Source organism: Ochotona curzoniae, unplaced genomic scaffold (assembly GCF_017591425.1).
Source record: "Ochotona curzoniae isolate NIBS_2020 unplaced genomic scaffold, NIBS_Ocur_1.0 scaffold_1037, whole genome shotgun sequence".
NCBI classification, from domain to species: domain Eukaryota; kingdom Metazoa; phylum Chordata; class Mammalia; order Lagomorpha; family Ochotonidae; genus Ochotona; species Ochotona curzoniae.
The window spans coordinates 24,007,787-24,034,638 of record NW_024467083.1 but is presented as its reverse complement, the minus strand read 5'-3'; the positions used below and the strand labels follow the sequence as shown (position 1 = coordinate 24,034,638).

At 50.9% G+C, this 26,852-nt stretch overlaps 1 protein-coding gene across 2 annotated transcripts; it reads right to left on the bottom strand.

The window, feature by feature from the left end:
• Positions 1-252: 252 nt before the first annotated feature.
• ATP1A1 (ATPase Na+/K+ transporting subunit alpha 1) lies at positions 253-26,069 on the bottom strand. 2 transcript variants are annotated; one of them, XM_040999248.1, is made up of 23 exons: positions 25,738-26,069; positions 16,615-16,725; positions 16,168-16,227; positions 14,445-14,648; positions 13,499-13,612; positions 13,097-13,231; positions 12,857-12,974; positions 12,230-12,498; positions 11,576-11,774; positions 11,206-11,315; positions 9,641-9,775; positions 8,711-8,903; positions 7,775-7,950; positions 6,856-6,992; positions 5,925-6,075; positions 5,430-5,598; positions 5,157-5,311; positions 4,861-4,984; positions 3,715-3,860; positions 3,489-3,619; positions 3,109-3,210; positions 1,026-1,117; positions 253-608 (listed from the first exon to the last, which is right to left on the bottom strand). In XM_040999248.1, the coding sequence occupies exons 1-23, from the start codon at positions 25,747-25,749 to the stop codon at positions 580-582; spliced, it is 3,072 nt and encodes a 1,023-aa protein (XP_040855182.1). In that variant the 5' UTR covers positions 25,750-26,069; the 3' UTR covers positions 253-579. The 2 variants fall into 2 exon arrangements, with proteins under 2 accessions (XP_040855182.1, XP_040855183.1); XM_040999249.1 differs by lacking the exon at positions 25,738-26,069 and adding an exon at positions 25,166-25,528.
• Positions 26,070-26,852: the final 783 nt, after the last annotated feature.

Genomic DNA, 26,852 nt, shown 5'->3' with positions numbered 1-26,852 from the left:
TACCTCTCAAAAAAAACAGACACTTACAGATAACTGGGTAAACTTACCTGCTTTGAATCAAAAAAGATACAAGTTTCCTCTTAACCAGGTTCTTGGACTTGAATGTGGAAGTCACAGAGTGTAAAAGCCACATGGCGGTTGCTCTCTGCCTCCCTTCCTAACCAGCTCCCAGGTGATGATCCTGAGCTGGCATCTGGGGACTCCCCTGTCTCTCACACGCACAGATCAAAGAGATGAACACACACAACGAGCTCCGTTATAATAGCCATCTTTATTTGTAAAAATCCAGATATAAAATGTATTCTTTCAGTCTTTCCAGGTTCTCCTTTTTTACAAAAACAAAAAGGCACATAAAAACCTTCCCCGCTGTCGTCATTCCCTACACGGTGTTTTTCAGGCAGCCCTCCCCCCTCCCCCCTACAGCTACATGCTTCATTCCAGGACGTCTGCTTCCCGACATGCTCCGGGGCTCTCCTACCCGGGTGGGGTTCTGAATCCCAAGGCCGAAGTACACAAAGGGGGTGGGTGATGGATGCAGAGGGTGTGGCATGGTGATCCACGGCGTGCAGGACAGGGCCACTAGTAGTAGGTTTCCTTCTCCACCCAGCCTGTGGGCAGCAAGGATACAGAGAACAGGTCATTCCGGAGTCCTCCTCACACCACTCCAGCAGAGCGGAGGGGGCCCAGGGTGGAAACCACCCAGGAAAAACGGGAGGAGGGCCAGATTCAAGCCCACCCAGGAAAAATGGGGGACATCACCTGGAGTTATTACGTATGGGCCACTAGGTAGGGGTACCACGTCACTTGGGAAAATGGCTGAGCCTTTTGACAATGTTTCCAGGGCATTATGTTTGCTCTGCCTTTTAAGGCCTGACTTAAAGCACGACGCTGAGGCTGTGACAGTTTTCAGTTCACAGTCTGCTGGCCCAGTGACCTCAGCCAATCAGACCAGACTAGCAAAGTGCCACCCCCCCACTCAAACCCCGACCCTCAATCCCCCAAAAAGATAAAATAGCTGCAATTACCGCCAGGACGTCGCCTGATGATGAGTTTTCTGATTTCATCGTACACGAAGATGAGAAGAGAGTAGGGGAAGGCACAGAACCACCAGGTAGGTCTGCAGAGAGAACCATGGGCCAGGTTATGTTCACACGATCACAATTCAAAGGAAGAAAGAGAAACTGCACATCACCATAACAACAAGGAAGTCATCACCAGCTTAGAGGCAAGATGCCAAGTGCAGGCACAGCTGATGGCCGAGTTGGTAGCAGGATGAATGGGCCTGCCTTCAGCCAGACCACTGCAAGTGCCTAGCAAGGATGCCCAGTGTGCAGTGCCAGCACACAGGCCTCTTAGATCAAGTAAGCCCTGCCCCTTCAGTCAGGCTTTCTTAAGAAATCGGTTTACTGAGGGGGCAGAAGTCACTTTCTATTGATAATCCCAGAGCAAGCGAACATTGAAGTATTTAAGAAGCTTTCGATCATGTCTGTCTAAATGTCCTGGTGTCAGAAGAAAAGGGGCTGCCAGGGAAGGCCAAGATGAATTTGCACAGCCCCTTTATTTGGTCTTGGACCCTGGCACTTGGGGACAACCAGCCAAGCCCTAGCACATCACAAGGGCCTCCGGGGGCCTGAAAGCAGGCCCTGGGCAGTGCCATGGTGAGCACTACTGGATCCCCACAGTGGGCAGTGAGCAAGGCTGTCCCTGGCAGAGCTCTTGGCTGCCTCCCCTCCACTTCCTCCGTGTCCTCCAAGCAGCTCAAGGATGATGTCAGCCACCAAGAAAGCAAGAAACCTTCCAGACCTGGGCAGGACCTCTCAGGAACAAATTCTCCAGGAGCAGCAAAAGACTCAAGGACCCACGAAAGGGGCATGACCTGAAGCGCCACCCTCTTTTTGTATTCCTCATTCTAGCCTTTCACAATGCTGTAACCTCTCCTAGTCACTTCCTCTTAATACACAATGGCCCAAGCTGAAAGCAGCAAACTTGGACGTGACCTTGCTTAACCCCTGCCACCTGCTCCATGCAGAATGAAGGGTTGAACAAAGGCAAAAGACACGGTGGCCCTGCCTTCCAGACCACACTCTAACAGGAACAGAGAGGACAGGTATCAGCAAAGAACAGATGTATGGAGGGCAGGGGGACACCGGAACATGGAGACGAGCTCTAAGGAGATCAGTCCTCACTGCATCGGGAGGCTATGGAAGGGAGACTGTGGGAACACTTCTTACCAAAGAAAGAGAATACTGAGTTTTCCCTAGTACAGCCTGGGAGGGGGAAGGGAGGAGCACAGGATCAGACAAGCCGGCCACTGAGGCAGACCCTGGGTGCTGTTTTCACCTAACGCTGCACACAGTGTTTACACACATTCAGTACTGTCAGTGAGGCTGTGGGTTTGACTGCTTTGGAATCAATGGAAGCAAAGGGCTGGCAACAGGCCAGCAGCGTTAAAGCAAGGACTGAGCCGGGGGTAGGGATGGGGTGGGTGCAGTGAGAATGCAAAGGAGCTGCTCCCAATCTAAAGCTTTCTTGAAATAACTTGCATCAACCACAGGATCTGCTCTTCATCCAGTTACTACAGACCACAAGACAGGGCTCTGTGTTACACAAAGCTGCCCCAAGTTCGAGGCCGACCCCGCATGTGAAAATTCATATTGTCCAAAAGTACAATCACATTCACTGTGTTTAAGGATGGTCAGTTGCTGACCAAGGACGGGTGGCCTGCTTTCCCCGACCAGAGCTCTGCCCTCCCCCACACCCCTGCAGCTACACGCTTCATTCCAGCACATCTGCTTCTCAACATGCTCCGGGAAGGCTCTCCTATAGAGACAGCAGATCTCAGAAAGGAGGCAGGCTTCCAGTAAGACACATGACAACCTGATAAGCCCATCAGGATGTGAGCCTGGATCCTCAGACAACCAGACTATGGCAGAGCAATCTGAAAGTCGTAGAGCCTGACGGACCTCATGTTGGGCCACAACCCACACAGAGACTACAGTCATCCAAGTTGGGGTTCTCTGATCTGACTGTCTCACAGATCACAGACCCCCTCACTCAAAACGCTGGAAAGAATAGCCATGAATACACGTGACGGAAAGGGCAACTCACTTGAGAGGATACATCCTCAGGGCGACGCCCATGCCGGGGCAGTAGGAGAGGAAGGCAGCCAGGGCTGTCTCTTCAAAGAGGCCGAAGATCAAGATCTTGTTCCTAAAGTTTTAGAGAAAGGAAAGAAAAAAGTTTAAAAAATACAATAAAAATATCTAACACTTTGTGTTAAATAGGTAGATCAATGTCATTATCACTGGTACTAAAGCACCCAAGAAGTCAGGTGAAAATTACTAAGTCCCCTCTCCTCCTAAAAAATATAACTAGAGAGTATCCAGAGACAAGCTCCCCGTGTGTTAACACTGGGCTTCCGGCAATGAGGGTAACTAGCCAAGCCCTTCTCTGAGCCAGGGCCCTTGACCATGTCCTTTCCTACTCACTTCATCCCCTGCTGGAAAACTGAGTTCCTCCTGGTCTTGCAGATGACCAAGTCAGCCCACTGCACCACCACAATGCTGACAAAGAAGGCCGTGTGGCAGGTGAACTCCACGATCTTCCTCTGCTCATAGGTCTGGAAAGAAGGCAGAAGGCAGACCCAGCTGAGCCCAGGCTCCTGGCCCGGGTGGCTGCTGGCGGCGTGGCTGCCACCTTGGAGGGCTCACTCACCCACTGCTGCCCATAGCTATCTTCCACGTCGTTGATCCAGCGGTCATCCCAGTCCACTCGGATGCCCAATAGGTGGAAGGGGAGGAAGCCATTCTCAGCGAGAATCACGAAGTATGTGAAGAAGCCTCCGAGGGCCTGGATCATACCTACAGAGTTAAGAAAACAACTTCAATGCTGCTCTACGGTGGGATGGAGAAGAGACACTGAAGGGACATCATCACGGGCTGAGGCGGGCACGGTGCAAAGCCACCTGGCCACTCAATGGGTTCCGAGCCATGCATGGAATGCCCAACACCTGGGGTGCAGTCCAATCTTGGGGCCTTCTCTACTTTTCTAACACTGGCAAATGTGACTTTGTTCTTCAATCACCCACCTCCACTATTACTTGATTATCTACTTGTGTAAGGCCATGACCCAAGGGAAAAGTCACTTTTCCACTTATGGAAAATGATGACTTCTTTTCCATCTCACGCGACTCCCACATGCTGCCATTTCTGACGTCTTCTGACCCCACTCTCCTCCTCTCCTGGGAACCCTGCTCCCATGGCAACGAGTTCCCAGCCACAGTGCTCCTCAAAGATAGTGACTCGTCCTCTGCCTCCAGAGGTTGCACCTGCCTTCCTTTCTCAACTAGGACTTCCTTGTGGGCAGGAAGGACAACTGGCTAATGAGGCTCTGCCATGGTTTCCATGAGGCAGGGATCTGCATACAGACATTCACACAAGGACACCACCCACAGAAGACCCAGGGGTGCACACAGTGGCCACACTGGGTTCCCTTGGGAAGGGACCAGGCAGAGGACTTAAAAGGTGGACTGCCCATGGCCCTCCAAGTCAGATGGACAGAGAAGGCACTGCTGTGCTAGTTCCTTAGTGCTGTGCCTGGTGCTCCATGTTGCTCACAGCTTCTTAGGTTTGATTGCCAGGGAAGAGTGGAGCCCACCTCAAAAAAAAAATGAACTGGGCAGACAGCAAGGTTTCTTCTCACCCTGGAACAGAATTCTGAAAAACTATTGTCTCATGCTCTACATGAGGGCTGGGTTTGACAGTCACTGAAGCCTTATTAAAAGTCACCCGGATATGGGGCTGGAGCCATGCCTAGGGGCCCACGGAGACCCCTGGCTGCCGATCCCTGGCAGAGGCTCACCGATCTGCCCGTAGGCCATGCTGATGAGCCGCTCATTCACCAGCTTGTCTGTTTTGGGGTTTCTGGGCTGCCTCTTCATGATGTCACTCTCCGCCTGTTCATAAGCCAGGGAGATGGCAGGAACCTGGGGAGGGGAGAAGGGATTTCAAGTCATCACAAGCAAGGAAGCTGCAAGTATCTTATGAGGCTCTCGCCTGCCTGATTATTTTAGCCAGTGAGATCTTACAGGTGTCCCATAAAAATGACCTTACTGCTTCACGCCAGGTGTGCAGATGCAGCGTGATGATGCCACCTACCATGTCAGTGCCCAAGTCGATGCAGAGGATGGTGACGGTCCCCAGTGGTAGTGGAATGTTTGCAATAATAAATATCAGGAAGGGGGTGATCTCTGGAATGTTACTGGTCAGGGTGTATGCAATGGATTTCTTCAAGTTATCGAAGATCAGACGACCTAGGAAGGCAACATGATGATGATAAGGAAAGTTTACCATACAGCTGGAACAGATAGGTCAGCTAGGAACCGATGCAATGACGGAAAATGCGTCCCAGATCTGGGACAGAGCTCTCACCTTCCTCTACTCCTGTCACAATGGAAGCAAAGTTGTCGTCCAAAAGGATCATGTCCGCGGCCTGCTTGGACACGTCTGAGCCTGCAATGCCCATGGCCACTCCAATGTCTGCCTTCTTCAGCGCCGGTGAGTCATTGACACCATCACCAGTGACAGCCACAATAGCACCCTGGCCGCAGAGAGCAGGAGGTGGGAAACAAGGTTGGAGCACCCTGCCCCTCCTTGCCCACAGAGGCTCAGCCACCAGGCCTTCAACTGACAAACGGAGAATCAACAACCTCACATCCTCTGGCCTCTATGTTAACAGGCTGGTGACTCTGGACAGGGGAAAATCCTGTCTTAGTTACATGTCCCCTTGTCCGTGCAAGGCCAGGGCCCAGACTGTGCTGGCCATTGCCACTGGTACTGTAGGCGTGAGGTGCCACACCGTTGTGCTGTGCTGTGGGCTCGCATCATGACCAAGGACTCCGCCCAGTGTGTACTGTGCCTGCTGACCTGTCTCTGGCAGCCTTCCACGATGATGAGCTTCTGTTGTGGCGAGGTCCGGGCAAACACGATCTCTGTGTGGTACTTCAGGATGTCATCCAGCTGCTCAGAGGTCATGTCCTTCAGGTCACTGCCATGCACGACGCAGGCCTTGGCGTCTCTGCAATCAGGGTCACAGATGTAGAGGGTCACCCTTCACGTCACCACAGGAGGGTCGGAGGGTCCAAGGGCACAGCAGCCTTTCCCTGCCATACAGGCTGTGCCCCATGCATTTCTCTGGCCATGGCACACCTGCATGTCCATGACCTCGTGCCAAGTGTCACAGGCACTTGTGTGGCAGCCCTGTCTTTATAGCTCCTTCCCATCACTGTGGATGTCATTATGACGGAAGTCATACGAGTGAGAATTAGAAAGTAACGGTGCTGATGCCAGGTCTCACCTTCCCATGACCCCAAAGAAGAGGGAAGGGGCTCTAAACGTGATAAACACAAAAGTAAACCATGGCTGTTACTTCTCCCCCACCCACTTTCTGTGCTGAATTACCTCAACCCTCTTCCTTTTCTGACTTTTAGCACAGATATCGAAGTTGAAAAGGTGCTGAGTGACAGGGAGCACAGCTCGGGGGCCAACAGCTGGAAGCAGACGCTGGATGCAGTACATGCCTTGACCAGGTCCGAGCTGGAACTTCTCTAAGGCCTCCACTTCCCTACCCCGCACAGTGGGGAGCCACCAATACACCAAGCATTTGGGGCAGCCCATGCCACCCACATGTCACTGTGACTTGTTCTGACTCAAAAATCTCCCCAGGGTTCAAAAGGTTGCTCTATGCAATGCACATGCATTCCCTACTAGGAGCAAGTGTAGAGGCAAACTGCGACAGAACCAGGAGAAAGAATGTAAGCTGTAGCTCTCAGCATGTTCTTGGAGCTTCCTGCCTCACCTGGGGTTCACCTGGCTCACTGGGATGTTGAGGCGGGCAGCAATGTCTTCCACGGTCTCGTTGCCTTCAGAGATGATGCCTACACCTTTGGCAATGGCTTTGGCTGTGATTGGATGATCTCCTGTGACCATGATGACCTGCAATAAGAAACAGGACAGTATGAAACATATCTGTAAGCGGGCAAGAATGAGCAACAAGGATGATTTGGCTTGGGAATAGCATGAGTAAAATGCTAACACGAAACTGATCAGCCCCAGTGAATCAAAAACACAAGCATACGTGTGCACAGAAAGAAAACAGCAAGACTTGGTAAGTACAAAGACTGTCTGCTTTTCCTTTCACAGACACATGAAAAACACTCAAATTCACTGAAACCAGCAAGAAATAAGATTCTGATGCTAGTTTGGGTGGGAGGAGAGGAAGAGCAGTAGATAACAAAAATTTCAATTTGCTATTCTTTTTGATCTAATGACTACACTTAGCAGAACATTCTTACACAGCACAATGATAGGGAGAGGCTTTCTACCAAGCTTTCCAGGGCAATGTTACTCCTGAGTATGAAATCTTGGTAATGTCAGATATCCAGCAAGGAGGCAGCCGTGCACCTGAGTAATGTGCAGCTGCTGGACTCAGATTCATGGAGCACAACAGGCACCGGGTGACAAGCCATTAAACTGAGAAGAAGTGCCACTGCCACGGACTATCTCAAACTGTGGAACTTCAAGTCCTTTGTTCTTTTCCCTTAGAATGCGGCCTTTCTTTAATTCCTCACCTGCTCTTTAGACCAACACTTTAACACCATTTGGCTTTTCTGCTTACAGTCAAGGCTTTGGGAAACACAGGCAGGTGAGAAAATAGCAGACATGCAGACCTCAAGTGGCAGCACCAGGGATGGTGCCCAGGAAGCTCTGGGTACTACCTTAATTCCAGCGCTACGGCACTTGCCCACAGCATCGGGGACGGCAGCTCGGGGAGGGTCGATCATGGAGATGAGCCCAATAAAGCACAGGTTATCCACAGGAAAGTTCACTTCATCTGTGTCAAACTGGAACCCTTCGGGAAACTGCTCATCTGGCAGAAGGAGGTGGCAGAACCCTGCAAGAGAGCAAGGCCCCGTGAGCAGCTCTGCACTGCAGGTGGCATGGTGCTGGCAGTGGCTATCTTTTACATCCGCCCATTGTGAGATACAACCGGTTCACAGCCCCACCCCTACAACATGGACTCTGTGATGGGGATATGTGTTTTATTGTCCTGTGACCGGGACAGGAGCAGGCCAAAGCCCAGAGGCTGCAATTCCATCCAGGTTTTCCACATGGGTGGCAAGGACCAAGTCCTTGGGCCATTTTATGTTGCTTTTCAAGGCACATTAACAGGAAGCTGGATAAGAAGTGGACCAGCTGGGACTTCAACTGGTGCTAGAAATATGGGATGTCAGCATCACTGGCAGAGCCTTAACCCAGAGTACCACAATACTGGCCCCAACAACCTGGCTTTCAATGAGTAACTTGTTTCACATTTATAAACGATAGTCCACCAAGAAAAAAAAAAGTCTAAAAGCCAGGATTTTGAACACCAGGCTATCAGGCTTGAGACCTGCCCGCTGACTAGGAGGATGTAGGTCTGGCAAATGTTGTAATTACCTGGGCCCCATCTCTACTTACTTGTTATTTAGCCAAAATACATCCCTGAGCATGAGAGTGCTGGACATTCCGAGGCTAAGCAAAGAGCAGGTGCCTTCTGCACAAGGTTATTGCCTCAGGTCAGAGCGAAGCCAAGGCAGGAACCTCAAGACACTGGTTCCCTCCCATGTCACAGGACGGTCTAGATGGCTGTGCTCGTGGGTTCCCCTGCGTACCTAGCACTCGCTCGCCGAGGCCCCCCAGCTCCAGGTAGGCATTCTGAAAGGCGTCCTTCAGCTCCTCGTCCAGGGGCTGCTCCTTGCCATGGAGGAGGATAGAGCTGCACCGGTCAAGGATCCTCTCCGGAGCACCCTTCATCACCAGCAGGTGCCGTGGCTCATTGGGAGTGACATTCTTGTGAATGGACAGCTGGGAAGGATCAGTCAGAGGTGCTCAATTAGTGGGCCGGCCGGGGCAGTCCAAGGATCCGAAGCTCCACTCACTGTGTGGTACTCAAGTGAATACACACTGCAGTATGTGTCTATAACCCCCGATAAAAGTGAGACTCCCAATGACAGGAAGATGTACTTTTGCCTACACCTACCACGCCATGATAACTGAAAGATCAGAATGTTAAACTTTTAACTGTTACTAAAGGGTTACAATACTGTGGTAACACGGGAGAAAATGGGGAAGGAAAATAATTGCAACTCCCCCAAACAACAAGATGAAACAAACCCCAACCAACCCTGTGACACTATTCGAATGCTGAATAACAGCAATGCACCGTGGCTGCTACCGAGCCCATGAGCACTTTGATGGTGCCAAGTTCCTGATACATGTCCACATAGAAAACCCCCCTTTAGAAAATCTGAAAACAAAGGACTTGATAGCACTCCCACACTCCTGGCACCTCCCCCACAGCCCAACTCACAAGTGAAAATTTCAAGAGAACCCACACACACTATCTGGAAGAGGATTCACTTATGCCAGCTACTGATGGTCAAATAAAAGATCCTCCTATACCACACATCTAGGGTCAAATCTACAATTCAACCCGACAAGCATAGCTCCAGCAAAAAGGAGAATGCTTCTCCTCCTAGCTGGTGTACACCCCTCCTTCTTTGCATCCCTAGCCTGCATGACAAGCCGTGTAGGCCCCACACCTGGTATTTGTTGGTGGAGTTGAAGGGTATCTCGACGATTTTGGTGTATCTCTCCCTCATCTCCTTCACGGAACCACAGCACAGCTCGATGCATTTCAGGAGTGCCGATTCAGATGCATCGCCTGCAACTGCTCGCTGCGGATAGACACATTGCACATTACCTACCCTGGAAAACTCCACTGAGCATCATCCAACCACTCTGTAAGCAAGCCAATCTCAGCAAGGGAAGGAAGAATGAAGTGGTGGTGTTAGGAGTGGCAGAAGCCCAGAGCTCTGCTATCCACCATCTTCTAGATCTCTACCTGTCAGCAGTCTGGCAAGAGAAGGGTGCAAGAAGATGTCACCCACACCAGGAGAGGCCTGACATACCTTCAACCCACCTTGAGCTATTTTTTTCCTTCCCCCCAGCCTCTTGGAGGAGAAAAAAAGCCTTAAAAACAGCACTAATCCCAACTACTTATTTCTGGTTATCAATCTGTAAATGCCAAGTGGGAAAGAAAACATTTACAGCACACTTGGTTGCCGTGGAATTGCAAAAGAAAATGCCTTAGGATCTCAGGACCAGGAGTAAACTGGGTACAGGACAAAATAGAGGGCTTTGTACCCTTCAACAGAACTCATTCACCTGAAGTGATGTGGGATTGTGGGATGCCACAGGCCAAATGATCAGTAATCCCAACAATGGTATCATTAGCTAACATTTTAGCTAAGTGTACATTTCAGGTAATATACACTCACATTATGGCTGATAAACCTAAGAGGCATACTAAATACATTTCCAGTTATATATAACTTTCACCCCGCAAACACAATGTAACGCTGACACTCAAGGCTGAATACGCACATGAGCAAATTAACACTCATACAGCCGCCTTGATCAGTAACACAGGTGACCAGGTTTGGTTAAGAAAGTCAAAGTAGAAATCATTTTTAATAATGCTGGACATGATACCACTCCTGAAATACTCGGAGTACATCTGCTGCCTGTCCGGGAGTTGTAAATCATGGCAGGCTCGATGCTTAGGAGTCACTGATTATCAGGGGCTAGACAATTTCTACTACCCAGTGAAGAGAAACACAAGATGTGGCATATCAAGTTATCCCCAAGAAAACAACAATGCCCTCAAATTAACATCAAGAAAGCCTCTGGCTTCATGCAGGAGCCATCTCCACTACATGGAGCTTTGGTCTCTTAGGGCCATCAAGCTTGCATCCAGAATGGCCAGGAAGACCCACACAGCCCCGTATCCTCTCAAGTTCTTGGTGCAACCAGGTCCAATGTGGGACTGCACCTGTACCTGCATCTGCACTCGGCCAGCTCACTAGGATCCCAGTCCCTTCAAACTGCCCGAGCGTCCCACGGGCTGGTCTTGGGCTGCCATCATAAGCAAACAAGCTGAGCTCAAACTATAGAAGTAGTTCTTCTGAGAAGACAGATGGCTTGGTGGAAACTGCTGTAGCCTAACAGGCAAACACAACTATCAAGTTACTAAAGGCTTCCCTGCAGCTTGCTGACTTAGGTGAGATCACATACACTCCCGGCTACCAGGGAGTTCCGATCCTACCTTAAGAATAGGTACGTTTTCCTGGTTAGCCTGAAACACCGCCCTGTTACAGAGACCTGCGATTCTGGACAAAGCGAGCCAGGTGGCGGATGTCTTGTCGAACGAGACACCTGATGAAGGCAGGAAGACAGGAATAGGATGTTACATTCTCAGGCCACCTGAAGACCCATAACAAACTGGAAATGATAACACCTTATTTTCCAGGTAAAGAAACAAACCAGGGTTTGGGCTTTTTTTTTTTTGCTAAATTAAGTTTCCTATTGAAAATAAGTTCCAAAATGCATAGAATGTATAGAGTATCCTGGACTTCTTCCCAAATGACAGTAAAAGCCAGCAAGGGGAACACAGCTAAAATGTGAGGCTGCCTTACCGCTCTGGTTTTCTGTTGTGTCAGCTTCGTGGATCTGATTGTCAAACCACATGTGAGCCACCGTCATCCGGTTCTGGGTTAGAGTTCCAGTTTTATCTGAGCAGATGGTGGATGTGGACCCCAAGGTCTCCACCGCTTCCAAGTTCTTCACCAAGCAGTTTTTCCGTGCCATGCGCTTTGCAGTAAGCGTCAGACACACCTGAAACAAAACATTATGGGGCAAGTTCGGAATTTGCTTCACATTCCTGCTACACAAAGCTATGGTTAGGCAGACACATGCCCAAGAGACAAACTCTCCAGCTTTCTGAAAAAAGTAGTGACAATGATGACAAGTTGACAGCTTTCCTTCCTCCTCCCCACAGGCATAGGATGAGTTCTGTAGGAAAAATAGCAATAGCCAGAACTTATCACACATTCAACTTCTCTACTAATCTCCAAGTTCCCCTTTCTTTATTACACTGTTCTGGATTATGTGACAAGAACGACATGCAAGCTTTTGGGTTTCTATATGAACACAAGTGGACATTTTCATACCATGAAAGTTGAACCATGTAACTTGGCAATGAAATCAACCGGAGAAGATGGTAGTAGGAGAGGTTTACACTTGCACGTGCCCCTCGGAATGAAGGTGGGCACCACCCCCGTGCCTCTTACCGTGACAGTAGCCAGAAGGCCTTCCGGCACGTTGGCTACGATGATGCCGATGAGGAAGATGACGGCCTCAAGCCAGGTGTATTCAAGGATCAGGGAAAGAATGAAGAAAGACACGCCCAGGAACACAGCCACACCAGTGATGATGTGGATAAAATGTTCAATTTCCGCAGCAATGGGTGTCTGGCCCCCTTCCAGGCCAGAGGCAAGTGTGGCAATTCTTCCCATCACAGTGCGATCTCCCGTGTATATAACAATGCCACGTGCAGTGCCTTCAAAGCAACAGAGAGAGGGAATTAGACCCAAGAGCAGGGAACTGACAGAGCCTGCACCACAAGCTGTTTTAGGGACAGCTCTCTATTTCTGTACGTGCTTATGTCACAGAGACTTTGGCAAGGGGATTTTCGCCTGGTGGCAGGACAGCAGCTCCAGGATCCGTGCTATTTTGGCTCAGTGGAGGTAAAGGGAACATGGCTTCTTGGTTTACCCTGCCTGCAAGTGGACCCCCCATACCCTGTGCTTGGTGGGAAAGTTTGCTGGGAGAGGTGCCTAGGGGCATTTCCCAGTTGCTGAGGGGATGCCTAACATGAATAGCATGCTGGCACAGAGTGCCTTCCAGCAAGTTCCTACCTTCAACGCAGTTGGTGGAGAAGAAGGCGATGTTCCTCGTCTCCAGCGGGTTTTCGTTTGTGAAATCTGGAGACCTTGTCTGGGGTTCTGACTCCCCAGTGAGCGAGGAGTTATCCACCTGAAAGGAACACAGAGGTGTTGCTGTTGGGAATTCACCAGTTCTTCCATGGGCTCCGGGGTGAGCCTCCCCCACACCCACACAGCCAGCAGAGGTGGGTGAGGCTCTGCTCCCAAGCTGACCTTGCAGCCATTCGCCGAGATGATCCTGAGGTCAGCAGGGATGCGGTCACCCCCCTTTACTTCCACCAGGTCTCCAACTACCACTTCCTCCGCGTTGATGCTTAACTTCTCACCATTCCGAATTACCAGGGCTTGCTTTGGGAAAGAAGAAACAGTTTCCATTGTTAGAACAGATCAAAAATGGGATACGAACAGGAAGAGGATATAGCACCCCAAAAAAAGGAAAACACCCACTATGACAAATGATCTGTAATTCTAATCATCTTAATGCACAGACTTGATCTGCTCAAGGAATACAAGATGTCTCAGGTTACGTAAGACTGACCCCTTGCACACAGGGTGTGACAGGCAAGACACACTGCTGACCAGCCCACCCCGTGCGGCAAGACAAACACCAGGTACCTGAGGAACCATGTTTTTGAAGGATTCCATGATCTTTGAACTTTTCGCTTCTTGATAGTAGGAGAAACAGCCAGTTATGATGACAACAGCTGCCAGCACCACTCCAAGGTACAGCTGGGTGAGAACAAGCAAAGTTCAGGCTGGGTGGCCCTTGGTTCAGAACTGGGAACATTCAGTTAATTTTTGACCAAATCAAAGCAGATTTCTAATAGAGTGATCAAGGCTTCACGTGTATCTTTCGAGAACCCCATGTGCATGTGTGCGCATGTGTGGAGAGGGCGGAAGATGTGAGGGCCAGAAAGGAACTCAGTCACAGATACTTAGTTACTAAACTTAAACATGCTCTCTTGATCAGGGGTGGGGATTCTTTTGTCTGCCAATGTCCATTTGGATATTTATAATATCATTCACAGGTCATATAAAATTAACAACTTAAAAAAAATCACCCTGCTGAATTTTGAGTCCTGCCTGTGACTTCTTTGGCAGAGGCCAGAACAAAATGGTCTCTAGGACCAGACCAAGTGATGTCCCAGCCCCTGCTCTAGATGAATCCATATCCTCTATTATATTAAAAAAAAAAAAAAAGGCATTTTTCAAACATCCTGTGACTTTCTGAAGAATGGCTACCAAGCACTTTCAGTCAGATGTAATGTGTTGGTGTTAAATGCTGTGCTCTGCCCTCTGGAGGGTGGCAGCCATACCTGTGCCAAGGCAGGGCCAGGGGCTGGGCCGAGCCACTTGAGCAAGGCAGCAGCATGGAGAGTGGACAACTGGCCTGCAGGCACACCTCTGGTGTGCAGGCTGGACAGACTTAGAATCCAGCTGCTGCAGATATTGCCTGCCAGTGATAAACCCCCCTGTTACTAGTGGTGATGGAAGATAAGCAAGAGGCATAGACAGGCAAGAAGAGGTTCCTCTAAGGCACACGTGGAACAGGGGAACTCACATTATCGTTGTCAAAATCCTCCTCCGTGGCAGCTCGGATGCCATGAGCCAAGAAACAAAGAACTGCTCCAATCCACAGTAGCATAGAGAAGCCCCCAAACAGTTGCCGGCAGAACTTCACCCATTCTGGAGTGGTGGGAGGGGGAGTGAGGGCATTGGGGCCGTCCCGGGCCAGGATCTCAGCAGCTCGAGCAGTTGTCAAGCCCTAAGAAGCAGAAGGGACATAAATAGAGACGGAATGCACCAGCACACACTAGTGAATCCCTCACCTGACAACCAGACAGCTGCAAAAATGGACTCTGGGAAGCATAAAAACTTCCCCATTGAGAACACCAGGGCAAAACCTAGCTCGTAAGTGTGAGCGACAAGACTGGAGCTTTTTTTGAATTGATCTGTGTTCACAAATATGAATCTGGTCTTTTCTGCTCTTCTGTTTCAGATCAAGGGATTCATGCCAAGTTGTATTTTTAACAACCGCAATAATCTATTAACTGATTGAATCAGTTTTGCAAATTAACAGCTCGGCATTTCCTGGGTATTGATTTTTGTCAGGAAAGTGGGGGAAAACCCTCTAGGCAAATGTAAAGAAGAAAAAAGTTCCATAGGTAACCAATCTCACTGGGTCAGCAGCCAATGTTTCAGTATAGGACTTTATTCCTTGGGTGGCAATTAAACACTAGGTGGGTAGGAAAAATGTTTGCACCACACCTATTTCAGCTAACCCCTAGCACACTTGGCAACTGCAAAGCATCTGTGAAGAAAAAGTCCACTGTTACTTTCTAAGGGGCCTGACACCAGATGATCTGGTTCCTGTGAAATGAGGAAAACATGATTATTTTTGTACTACTCAAGTACCAAAAAATTTGACAGGATACATTTTTACTGGAAAGTGTGTTTATTGTGTATTTTTGGTTTGTGTGGGTTTTTTTTTGTTGTTGTTGTTGTTTGTTTGTTTTTGTGGAGCTAACTAGGTAGTGTGGCCTGTGTTGGGCATGGAATCCAGTGGCTGTCAACTAGCCCACCTGTTTTTCTCAGGACAATCATGGTAGGTACCACTAGCCTTAGTTCACAACTAAAGAAATAGATCCCTAGCAGGTACACGGTGGTCCTGGGTCATGACTGAATATACACTTCCTTCCTAAGACTAATGAAAACCTCAGCAAGCTAACACAGGTGCATGTGCTCGGAGACTGCCCACTGGGCACTCTGGAGCAATTGGCAGGAAGCTGTTCCAAGTAGCTTTCCATTGGAGCCCATGGTGTCCATGCCATCACCACAATCCAGAGCCCACTGATGTCTTTCTGAACAACTGCTGACTAGTCTGGCACCCAGGGCACCTCTCAACACTCTTAGTGTTCCTGACATGCCATAATGAGCTAACTGGGAAAAGTTCAAGAATTTGAATTGCTGACTCAACATAGCAGATACAGAAAAATAAAGGGCAGATCTGTAACCGGGAGGTCAGGGGATGAGGATGGCTTTGGAAACAATTGAAATCCACTGTTCTCACTTGTCATCCTTCCCCCACGGGAAAGTAGGAACAAGAGCATCTCCTCTCAGAAAGCTTCAGGGAAAACAAGACAGTAACATGCAAGAGCCCCATGCATGTCACACAGCAGATCCACAGAGGGTGGATGTCACCACACTCCTCCATAGGGGACCAAGGGGTGGAAAATTCCACGGGGAAAGCCAGAATGCTACCTGAGCTTCCAATGAGAACATACCCGGCTCAGGTCTGTGCCGTATTTCCGATGCAGTTCATCAAGGCTTAGCTTATGGTCATCCTAGGGGAACAGAGAAACAAGGAATTAAACATTCTAAGGTGTGGCAGAAATTTCCCTGGCCTTCTCTGGCCACCAGGAAGGCCAGAGAACAGAGCTAGAGGAGGCTCAACTGCCCAAATCTAGAGCACAGCAGAGCCCTGATTCCTGTATGGGCTTCGGTTAGCCCAAAGCAATCCAGGTGGTTCACCAACCCTCCAGTGGCTTTCCCAGCAAGAAACTTCAGCAGCAATTTCTACAACTGGTTAGGACCTAGACAAATGCTGGGACCTCCTCCACAATCAAGCAACTGTCTTGCAGAAAGATGCAGCAGAGGGCTTGGAGAGGGGAAACACAGACTCAAAAACAAGGAAGGATACAATTCACTCTGACCCTCCTGCCGGTACTTACCATAGAAACTTCTTTCTTCAGCTCATCCATGTCCCTCTCCTTCTTGGCCCTCTTGCCCTTTTTATCGCCATGTTCGGAAACGGCGGCAGGTTCATATTTATCACGTCCGACCTGGGCAGGGGAACATGGGGGAAGGCACATGAGGTGAATAATGAACAGCCTTTGGAAACCGGTGATTTGAAGGAGAGGATCTTAAGGACAGCTGTCCATCATCAGGGATGGGAAGTGGAAGGACATCCAGGAAAACACCCCAGCTTCGAGGGCATGCTATGTACACAGAGCCACATGCCTGCCCTGTCATGGTTCTCCCACCCAGGGCCTGGTGCAGTCACTGCCATCTAGGGAACAGAGAGAGCTAACGAAATCCCCACGCTGCAGCTCCTTTCGCACCACTAGGAGACTTCACAGTATTCACTTAGAGGAGAGCACAATGCAAGTGAGAGAGGCCCAAGGTACAACACTGGGTTGCGGGGCATCCTTGGGCAGGCCGTTGCCTCTACAATGTGCATTTTCTCTTCCACATCACGTACAAGAGGAGTGTCAACCTCACTCACGGCTTTGGGATGCTTAGATGACATAATGCATCTCAAATCTTGCTACTTTTGTTTGAATTCTGTCCATTGCAAGAAGACATTAACTATCAATGCCATGGTGTTCACGTGAGAACACTGCCCTTTTCACCTTCTCTTACTAAAAACAAACCAAAAAAAATCCAGTGAAGAAAACCTCACTTCCCTAAAGTCCCCTAAAAATTTTTAAGATAGCGAAGGAGTTCCCACACCCCATTCCAGAGCCAAATAAAACCCCCAAAGTGAAAGTCACTAGGAATGTTTTGACATAAGCAGGATGTAGGAAAGGAGTGAGTACCACCACGTAATTCGCAGGATCCACCCACGTCTCCTGAAAACTGGAACCATCTTTAGAGACAATGTTGATCTACAGTTTAAATTTAGATTGTTCCACTCCCCGACCCGGCTAAAATGCCTAAGGCTTATTCACAAAGCCTGAGTCTAGTGCTCAAAGCCCTGACCAGGAGCACCCCAAGAGGCCCTTTCGCCTGCCACAGGTACAGCTGCAGAAGGCACGTGATCACAATCTTCCTAAAATGCATGCCCCAGAGTGAGGTCCCAGTGACTCTGTGGTGCTCCTTCACTCCTGGAGAAGTCTCCTGTCGGCTAGCACAGCAGTAACTGTGAACTCATGGTGTCTAGAACCTAAGCTTACTGTGCTGTAAAGAGAAGAAGAAAAGCGCCTGTTTCCACTGGCTGCAAAGCAAACACACTATTTGTTAGAATGTGGAGCTATTTCTCACATTACTCAGCCTCCCACCGTGTCACCTGAGGAGTAACGCCTTCCCGGAGAGGGGCACTTGAGGCTCCAGCTTGCCTGGGAGGAGGAATGAAGCGCTGGTCTAAAGATAGCCAATGTTCCCACCGCGTGCGTGCAGCCACCGCATTTCTAAGTGTCTCTCGAGGACCGCGCTTGGTGCCAGTTACGAGAAACAAGCACCGGCTGCAGGCAAACGGAGCTCCTGGAGAAGAGCCACCGCCTCCAGCCGCACTTCGTTCATTTTAACGGCGCCAACCAGACACGCCGAGAAGATGGACAGGCAGATCCTGTGAATGATGCGGTCAATATGCACGCATGTGTAAAATACAGCCTACAAATTCTCCATAAACAGCTAGTGTCATTCCCATAGACTGAAAGAGACGAAAACCAGACCTCAAGCCCCGCCCAGCCACACCATTCCCACACTTCGATTATCTCCAGACTTCCAATATTTTCCACTCCAAAAGAGGAGAGGGAGAGGAATTATTGGAGCAGCCGGGCCTTGGACATGTTCCAAACTTTTATCTCCATTTACAAAATAAGCATCTTGCGTGCAGCTTCAGTTCCCAATGGCAACCCCCAGCGTTCTTCACCAAAGCATGCCATGAGAGGCACCATTCTAATGAAGCCATTTGTGAAAGTGACACGTAAAGTATTAACTGTGAAACTGCTTGTTCTTCGGAATTCTATTTTTTTTTCCTGTTAGCCTATCTTGGTCTAGAAGAATCAGGCAGCTTACACAGTGTTGTTCTTCCCTACAGCAAAACAATAATTTGATACGAGCTTGTCCTAGTGAGAAGCAAGCATCGGCAAGGTGCCTGTTAAGTTTCAGTGACTGCAGCCTCAAGAGCTGAAAAGGCCTTGTGTGTGTGTTTGCTGGGTGAACAGCTAACAATGGCAACACAAACAAAAAAAAAACAAGTAAAAGCAACATTTTCGCCTAAAGTATTTTGGGCTGGGACCAGGGAGATGTTAGGCTGGGCATTTCCTCCATCAGCCCCAGTGATCTTACTGGTCATTTGGGTGCTAGACACCCAACTCCTACTTCAGCAAGTGGCAAAACAGCTTGGCAATATGACCCCTTCAGGTGTCTCCTGGGAAAGCCAGCATAGGAACACTCAACAGGTTACACACGATTCTCACAAGGGCCACTTGTGCAATCTAGCAAGCTGGGTGGTTTTCTTTCCTCCCTAATTTAGAAACTGGGAAGTGAGAGCAAGGGCAGGCTTGCCCCAGAGTGATCCAGTTGAAGCGTTGTCAGACCCTCATGCCCCTATTAGCTGTTGCCAGGGCTTCTACTACGTCAGCCCACTGTCACCATCGTGCTGCTACATGACCTTGGGATGGTCAGCCTCAGCCTCAGTTCCCTGGTCCCTAAAGGGGAAGTGAAACTTGGCCTCCCTTACGTTGAAGGAACCCACAGCAGGTATTTTGATAGCCCCAAACAGTCAAGAAACTGCCATCAAAACAGAAAAGTAAGCACTTAAGAGCTGCAGAATTCACAATGCACAAAAGGCAAAATAACTGCCTATTTCAAAGTTGGCCAAGAGGTTTTAGTAAATCCTGCCCAGCAGGGAAGCTGGGGGCTGGGCTCTGAGCCTGCTGGTTGCCTAGAAGCAAGCTTGTCTCACTGCCCCTGGAAGCAGGGGGTTCCAACTTTTCCTGGGCGCTGTGCTGTGAAGTCATCATCAAACACAGCTGTGAGGGCACTCCACAACAGGTTCCACAAAGGTGGACTTTCCACACATGGAGCACTGCCATTCCACACTCACCTACAAAAACCCTTCAAACCTAGAAGGAAAAACTCAATGTGGACTATCTCCTTAGTTTACCCTGTCAATGAGCACCTAAAGAAAAGAGCAGTCAAGAAATGACTGAGGGGCCCGGCGCCGTGGCGCAGTGGTTAAGGTCCTCGTCTTGCACACCCGGGATCCCATATGGGCGCCGGTTCTAACCCGGCAGCCCTGCTTCCCATCCAGCTCCCTGCCTGTGGCCCAGGAGGGCAGTGGAGGATGGCCCAGGGCTTTGGGACCCTGCACCCACGTGGGAGACCCGGAAGAGGCTCCTGGCTTCGGATCGGCATAGCACTGGCCGTTGCGCTCACTTGGGGAGTGAATCATCGGATGGAAGATTTTCCTCTCTGTCACTCCTCTCTGTATATCCGCCTTTCCAATAAAAAAATAATAAAAATAAATCTTTAAAAAGAAATGACTGAGGCCATTCCATTTGCTCCCAAGTGGCTTCAGCAGTTTCTGATTTAAGCACAAGGTGTTTTCTAGCCAAGGAGCTGGGGCGAGGAGCTGGCCAGGGCTGGACTCCCAGCACTATGCTGCTCTCTGGCCTCAGTTGGGCTCATTACTTCGCCTTTAGATTCCTTCTCTTGCTAACGCAAACATACACACCACACAAGGCCACTGAGCAAGACCAAAGCAGTGGGTCCCTGTGTGGGCCCAGTTCCATGTTGCCTCACTTGAGCTGTAGCCCATGAGCCAGCAGGAGACCAAGTCCTATGAGGAACCACATCCTAACATGAACAGGACTTGACTCTCCTCTCCCATCTGCCTGAATGTGAAGAATTTCTGGGCCAGCTTGGTGACATAGTTGGTTAAGCAGCTCTCTGTGGTGCTGGTTGCTCTACTTCAGACCCAGCTGCCTGCTAATGTGCCAGGAAGGCAGTAGGAGGTGGGCCAAGTACATGTCATCCACACAGGAGACCTGGATGAAGCTTCTGGCTTCAACCTTGCCTAGTCCTGACCTCTGCGGTCATTTGGGAAGTAAACCAGTAGATGGAAGCTCTCCCACTCTCTTTTTTAACTCTGCCCTTTAAAAGATGAAATCCAAGGAGTCTGCTAGTCACCTCCCACCATAAACAGTCTAGTATACATCTATGATCACTCAAAAAATAATGTTTAAAATGTGTAAACAATGCACAATAGATTTACTCCCTTGTAAAACAATGTATCTTGTCTCTGGGTTCTAAAAACAAACCAACACAAAGGAAACTGCAGGTTATTCAATAAGGCCCTCTACCTCAGACATCTGGGTTATGAACTGTTAAGGCTTTCCTTGTACTCCATGACACCTGCCACTTGCTGTCTTTCTCTTCACTTTGCCAAATCACTCTGGTTTTGGGAGACACCAGATGAGGAACTGGCACAGGCCATCAAGGGGAACCAGTCAATTCTCAAGCTGTCCCTCCCCTAAAGGCTAGGCTGGGAAGAAGAGCGAACAGCAGGCTGCTAGGTGGACAAGCAGTCCCAGGCCCCGAGAAGTCCAACGTGAGCTGAAGTCCCACAAATAAGGGAGTATCACGTGAGGATGAAAGGGAAAACCTGAGAGGCTAAACCCCAGAATGCCTCAAAGCAGTGACCCCGCAGTAACAGAGCGACACCACGTCCAGGGATCCGCAAAATCCGGCCCTGATTAGCAGCCCCAAAGACAAAGCATAAGCCACCATGAAATCAACTTTTCAGACGATCAAGAGGGAATATCTCATAGCTGTTACTAAACAGGGCTTGAATAAAAAACCAGATCAAGAGATCACGTCCCAATGCACTTCATTGTCGAGTCACAAAGCAGCTGGGGAAGGCAGTTTATTGGTCCCAAATCCCTGGCTCAGGACCCAGATGAAAACAAAACAGAGAGAAAGTGGAGGGTGGGAAGGGGAGGGTGCCCGGTCCCCTTGGGGATAGTGGCCGCCACCACGCCAGCCATCAAGCCAACAGGAGGCCCTGCCTGTGGGTTCCTGACCGCGGTGGGCCTCAGCACAGCTCAGGAGGTGCGTCACACGCACAGCAGCCTCTCGCCAGTGCGGGCCAAAGAACACACTTCCTCTCACGCTCTCGGCTCCCAGCAATGTGAGAAAGTTCATGTGCAGCAGCAGAATCTGAAAGGGAGTGACTCGTGGCCGAGCTCTCTCTACTCCACAGGACACAGATTCTTGGTGTCCCCAAGAACCGAGCAGGCAGGCCTGGCAGGGCTGGGCAGATGCCCTGTCTAGGATTCAGCTGTCCAAACCCAGCCAGTCTGATTACTGGGGAGCCCATCTGATTTGACACTCATGTTTCTGCTCTGGGCCTGTGGGCTGGCGGATGGCCCTGGGCAGCTCCGTAGAGGTGGCCTGGCAGAGTCCAGACTCCCTTCCATCAAGGAGGGCCCAAAGCCTGTTTGACTTGGTAATATTTTTTTTTTTTTTTTGAATGTCAATATGATCAGGAAAGTCAATTCCTCCCTTGAAAGGTCTACCAAAACTGGGGATCTTGGCTGCCTGAACAAGCAGAACAGTTCTCACAAACGAGGACAGACACTTCTAGCAGACTTTTCCCTGAAGAACTACCAATACTATTTTCGCCTCTAACTATATGTGGAGGCTTAAGGAAAACAGTAAACCTAATTTATAGAGATGCAATCTTCTCCTCTTCTTTTGGTTCCCATTCCTTTGTAAGCACTAACAATAGCCAGCCGTAACTCACACTGGCATTGTGCTGACTCTATAAGCAGACCGCAGATTAGTGTGCGCAATCCTCAGGGTGTCTATCCTGCCACCCTGGGCCTTCTGAGAAACTGTCAGGGCCTTTTTCTTAGTAATCAGTTTCCAAGTTGGGGGAGACCTACTCAGCTCACTTTGCTGTAGACCACACCCTTCAGAGCACCATTACTCAAAGCCTCGTTTTCATTCTTAAATTTAGATATATTTCAAAGACCATGGCCTTATTTGAAGAGAAAGTCAGGGCTCTGTTCATCTGTTGCTAAAATAGTCACAAAACAATGGATCCAGAAGGCTACCAGGACAGAGCATGGCTGAGTGCCAATGTGCATTGTGTTTCAGACACTGCATTCACTTTTTACTTTTAAATGTGACTTGGGGAGTCACACTCCCAGGGGTTTGGATGGATAAACATCTCACTGGTTAAGGGCCTGGGGAGGTGGGCTGCTGGGGGGAAGGGCTGCGGCATTCATCTCAGCTTTATGTGACCTCCCCCTCTGCCACTTTCTCACCCTAAGGTGAGTCACTGCAGTGCTACAAACTTACTGGCAGAGAACACTACAAACTAGCCAGCAGTGAGCTACTAAAAGGAGATACACAATCCCCAGAGTACAGAAAAAACTCAACAGGCCAGGAAACTGTGGCACCCAGTGCACTTTGCTGGCTGATGGGCCAGGAGTGGGGGCAGCTCACACCCTCTTGCTGACCCAGCAGGACCGGTCACTAGTTTCTGCAGGGACTGCCCGGTCTGCTCTTGCCCAGGCCTAGGCAACTTTTTACTTGGGGAACTCGGCCTCACTACCGCTTGAGTCTAAAGTACTACTATAGCGGAGGCTACTCAATCACACTTTGAAGTTGAACTCCAAAAGGGCACTTGATAATGTTACCATACAACCAGGATTTCTGCTGACATGCGGGGCCCTTGGGCGACCTTCAGCTGAAGCCTTTTCTCCCTGCCTCTCTTTAAGACACCACCCGTAAGCTACTGATGATCTTCTGGGGAACCAAGTTAATAATCAAACCGAATCCCAAACTACCAGGAAGGACCCATGAGACCCTACTCCCTCCCTCTTTCATAAACTGGAGAAAACAAAGTTTCTTACATTTCTAAACAGTTGTGGTGTGCAACGTTGGTGAGCTAAACAGTTGTGGGTGGTAGGCCTTGCTGAGGACTTTAGCCAAGTCACTGGCAAAGAAAAAAAAAGGGGGGGGGGGGACACACACAAAATCCCATTTCATCCAGGAATGATTCAGCAAGAGCTATTCTTTCATTTTCCTACCAAATGCTTGGGAATTAAACTTTTCTTTTTTAAAACACACATTTCATCACCTGAGATTAAAAAAAAAAAAAAAACCTAGACCCCACACAGTACTGAGGAAAGACAAAGAAATGAACAGTGACCTTAAAAACTAGCTGCCTGCAAGCACAAGCTTCCTGGTTAACCAATTATCAGGAGGGCTTTAGTCACCACTCCACCCACATTTTAATCCTCGTGTGGAAAAATCCCAACACTGCCGAACACTTGGACACTATGTCAGTGAACCCAGAACACACAACAGGACCAATCCATTAGACAAGCAGCCTTCTCTTCCCGTGCTAGCCTAAATGTTCTGCTCAACAGCCACTAGAACTTTGGTTAGGATATCCGCGGCAGAGGGGGACAGTTAGTCTCCACTTGGGACTCAGGTGCGCTGCCTGTACTACTGTGACTGTAAGAGACAGCTAGACACAGGGACATAACTTAACCAAAGATCTGCCTCACCTGTTCATGCAGGGTCACAAACACCCCAACCCTACCTGAGGATTAACTGCAGATGCCTTCTGCATCTAAGGCACGTGAAGGGCTCAAGTGCAAGTTCTGGCTTGGGAGACCACAGGCTGTTCCAGAAATCAGGGCCATCTGGTTTGTCAGGAACCAACCTTTTGACCTTGCGCTAGTCACTTTCACCTTCCTAGGCCTTGGGTACACTATGACCTCTACCTAAAATTAGCATATCTCTGCTTAGGAATTTGTTTATTTATTTACTTATGAAAGAGGGAGAGATAAAAGATTGAATTTTCAGGATAGTATAGGAATGACCTGGAGTTTTCACCCCAGCGGCTGAGCTCTGGGGGGGTGGGGGAGGGAAAGATGTGACACCCCCCCCCCCCCCCCCCCCCCCCCCCCCGCTTTCAACAGGTCGGGTCTTTAATGCCTGTGCTTTTCCACTCATCCCTATGTTCCTTATCAGACCCAAGCCTTTAAAAATACATTTAGAGTCCCCCCTAAGAATGCCTGAAACCTACCCCGCCCACCACGCAGTCCCCCCAGGCTCTAAGGGACCTGCAAAAACCTGCAGGGAATGTCCTGTGTTAAGCCCTGGAGACAATGGAGGCTCCTCTCCCACCTGTATCCCTGGACCTGCTGATTCCTCCCCCAGCCTCTGTAAACTGGGCTGCTTTGGGGTCTGGCCTCACTCTTTGCAGTAAGACCAAAGTAATAAGAATGAAGGCTTTGCGCAGCAGCAGACGCATCCCTTCGCTTCCTCCGGGGTGGCTCCCAGCAAGTCCAGCCTGCGGGGCTGGCAGCTAGCCAGGCATGCCCACCGCCGCCGGCGGCCGGCACCGGCCAAGCCCCTCACCCGCCCGGTCTGTCCGGCCTCGCACACGGCTCGGGCCGTCGGGATGACAACTGCAAGTGGCCGGGGGCGCCTCCTGCTGTAAAAAAGCGGCCGACACGGCTCTCAAAAGTATACCTTAAAGGCCATCTTGGGGCGGTGAAGACACACCCTTTCTGGCACCAGCCAGCCCGACCGACTCCGCCGTTAAGGGGAAAGCCAGCTTTTTCCCTTGGGGGAGGGCGGCCGCCCGCGCGCGCGGGAGCTGGCTCAGCCCCGGCGCCTGCTGCAGGACGGAGGTTCGATCCCGAGGCTGGCCTGCCGACGCCGGGCCGCGGCGGCCCGGGAGGGGGCCCGAGGAACGCCCCAGGGGAAGGGGAGGAGCGCGCCTTTCCTTTGGGCACGGAGGGCGGAGGGAAGAAGGAAGGAGAGACGGCGGCGAGGGCGGGCGGAGCGAGGGCAGCCGGGCGCGGGGATGCCGCCGTCCAGCTCCGTCCCGGGCCGCGCCACGCCTGCCCGAGCGCCGCCCCAAGGGGCCCCGAGCGCGCAGCGCGCTCAGCCCCGGGCCCCGCAGCCCAGCGCCCCCTCGGCGCTCCCTGCCCCCGGGCGCCCTCCATGTCAGCCCAGCACGCCGCCTAGCCGCCCCGCAATCGCCCGCCCGACTTGTTCCTCTGCCTTCTCTACCCGCCACGGCTCGCTCCGACACTCACCCCCTTCCCCATGGTGGCGGTGCTCCAAGCCCGGCGCCGGGTCCTGTGACTGTAGAGTGGTAAGAAGAGAAAAAAAAAAAAAGAGCAGCTCCCGGCCGGACGAGCGAGGGGCCGGGGGAGCCGAGAGCTGGGAGCTAGGGCTGCACCGGGCGGGAGGTTAGGAGAGCGGCAGGCGGCTCGGGCCGACGCCGCCGCCGCCGCCGCTGCTGCCGGGGCTGCTACCGCTGCTGCTGCCACGTGTCCGCCTCCTCCCGCCGCCGCTCCGCGCCCCAGACCCCGCCGCAGCTCGAGCCCGCGGCGCCTCCTCACTTCCTAAAATATGCAACCTGCGTGCTCGCCCCGCCCACGCCAGGACGTCACCGTTACCTAGCAACCTGACACTGGCTGCGTCCTGGGGCTCCTCCCCCGAGCAAGTCCCACCCCCGGCCGGGACCGCGCCGGTTGCGGCCAGTCCCGGCTCCCGGCAGGAGGGCGCCCGGCCGGCCGGCGCGCGTGCCCACGTCCCTGGAGGGCTGCGGGGCGCGCCTGCGGCCCGGGAGGCGAGGACCCGGCAGCCATGGCGCCTCGCGCCCTGCGTGACCCGGGCGCACTGCATGGGGTGCGCACGGTCCGCGGTGGGTGCGGTGCGGGTGCGATGGGGCTGTCTCCCCCAGGGATCGCCCAGAGGGAACAGGAGCCTCCTGCCGGGGGGCGTTCCCTGCCCGTCTGCGTTCTCTGGGACGCAGGGGCGCGCGCGCCAGAGGGGTTCCACCTTTCTGTAGCAGATCACTGCGGGTAGTGACCTGTGTGTCTGTCGGCTCAGACCTGGGTCCCCTTATCTCTGCTGGATCATTCACTAGAATGAGTCTGAACTCGCCTCTCCAGACACCCCAAATGCTCTCCACACCTCCTCCCAAGACCCTAAAATGTCCCTCCAGTGTGAATGGAGCCTGCTTACTCAGTGTGACAACTCCTTTTGGGAGAGGAAAAACCTGCACCTCAAAGGAATGTGTTCTGGGTGCTGTGGGAGCAGAGGGTCCAGGATTCTCCCACTTACCTCTGAGTGCCCAGCCGCCTCTGCAGGGCTTCCGAACGCGAAGTATATTATTATTATTAATAACATTTTTTTTTCTGGG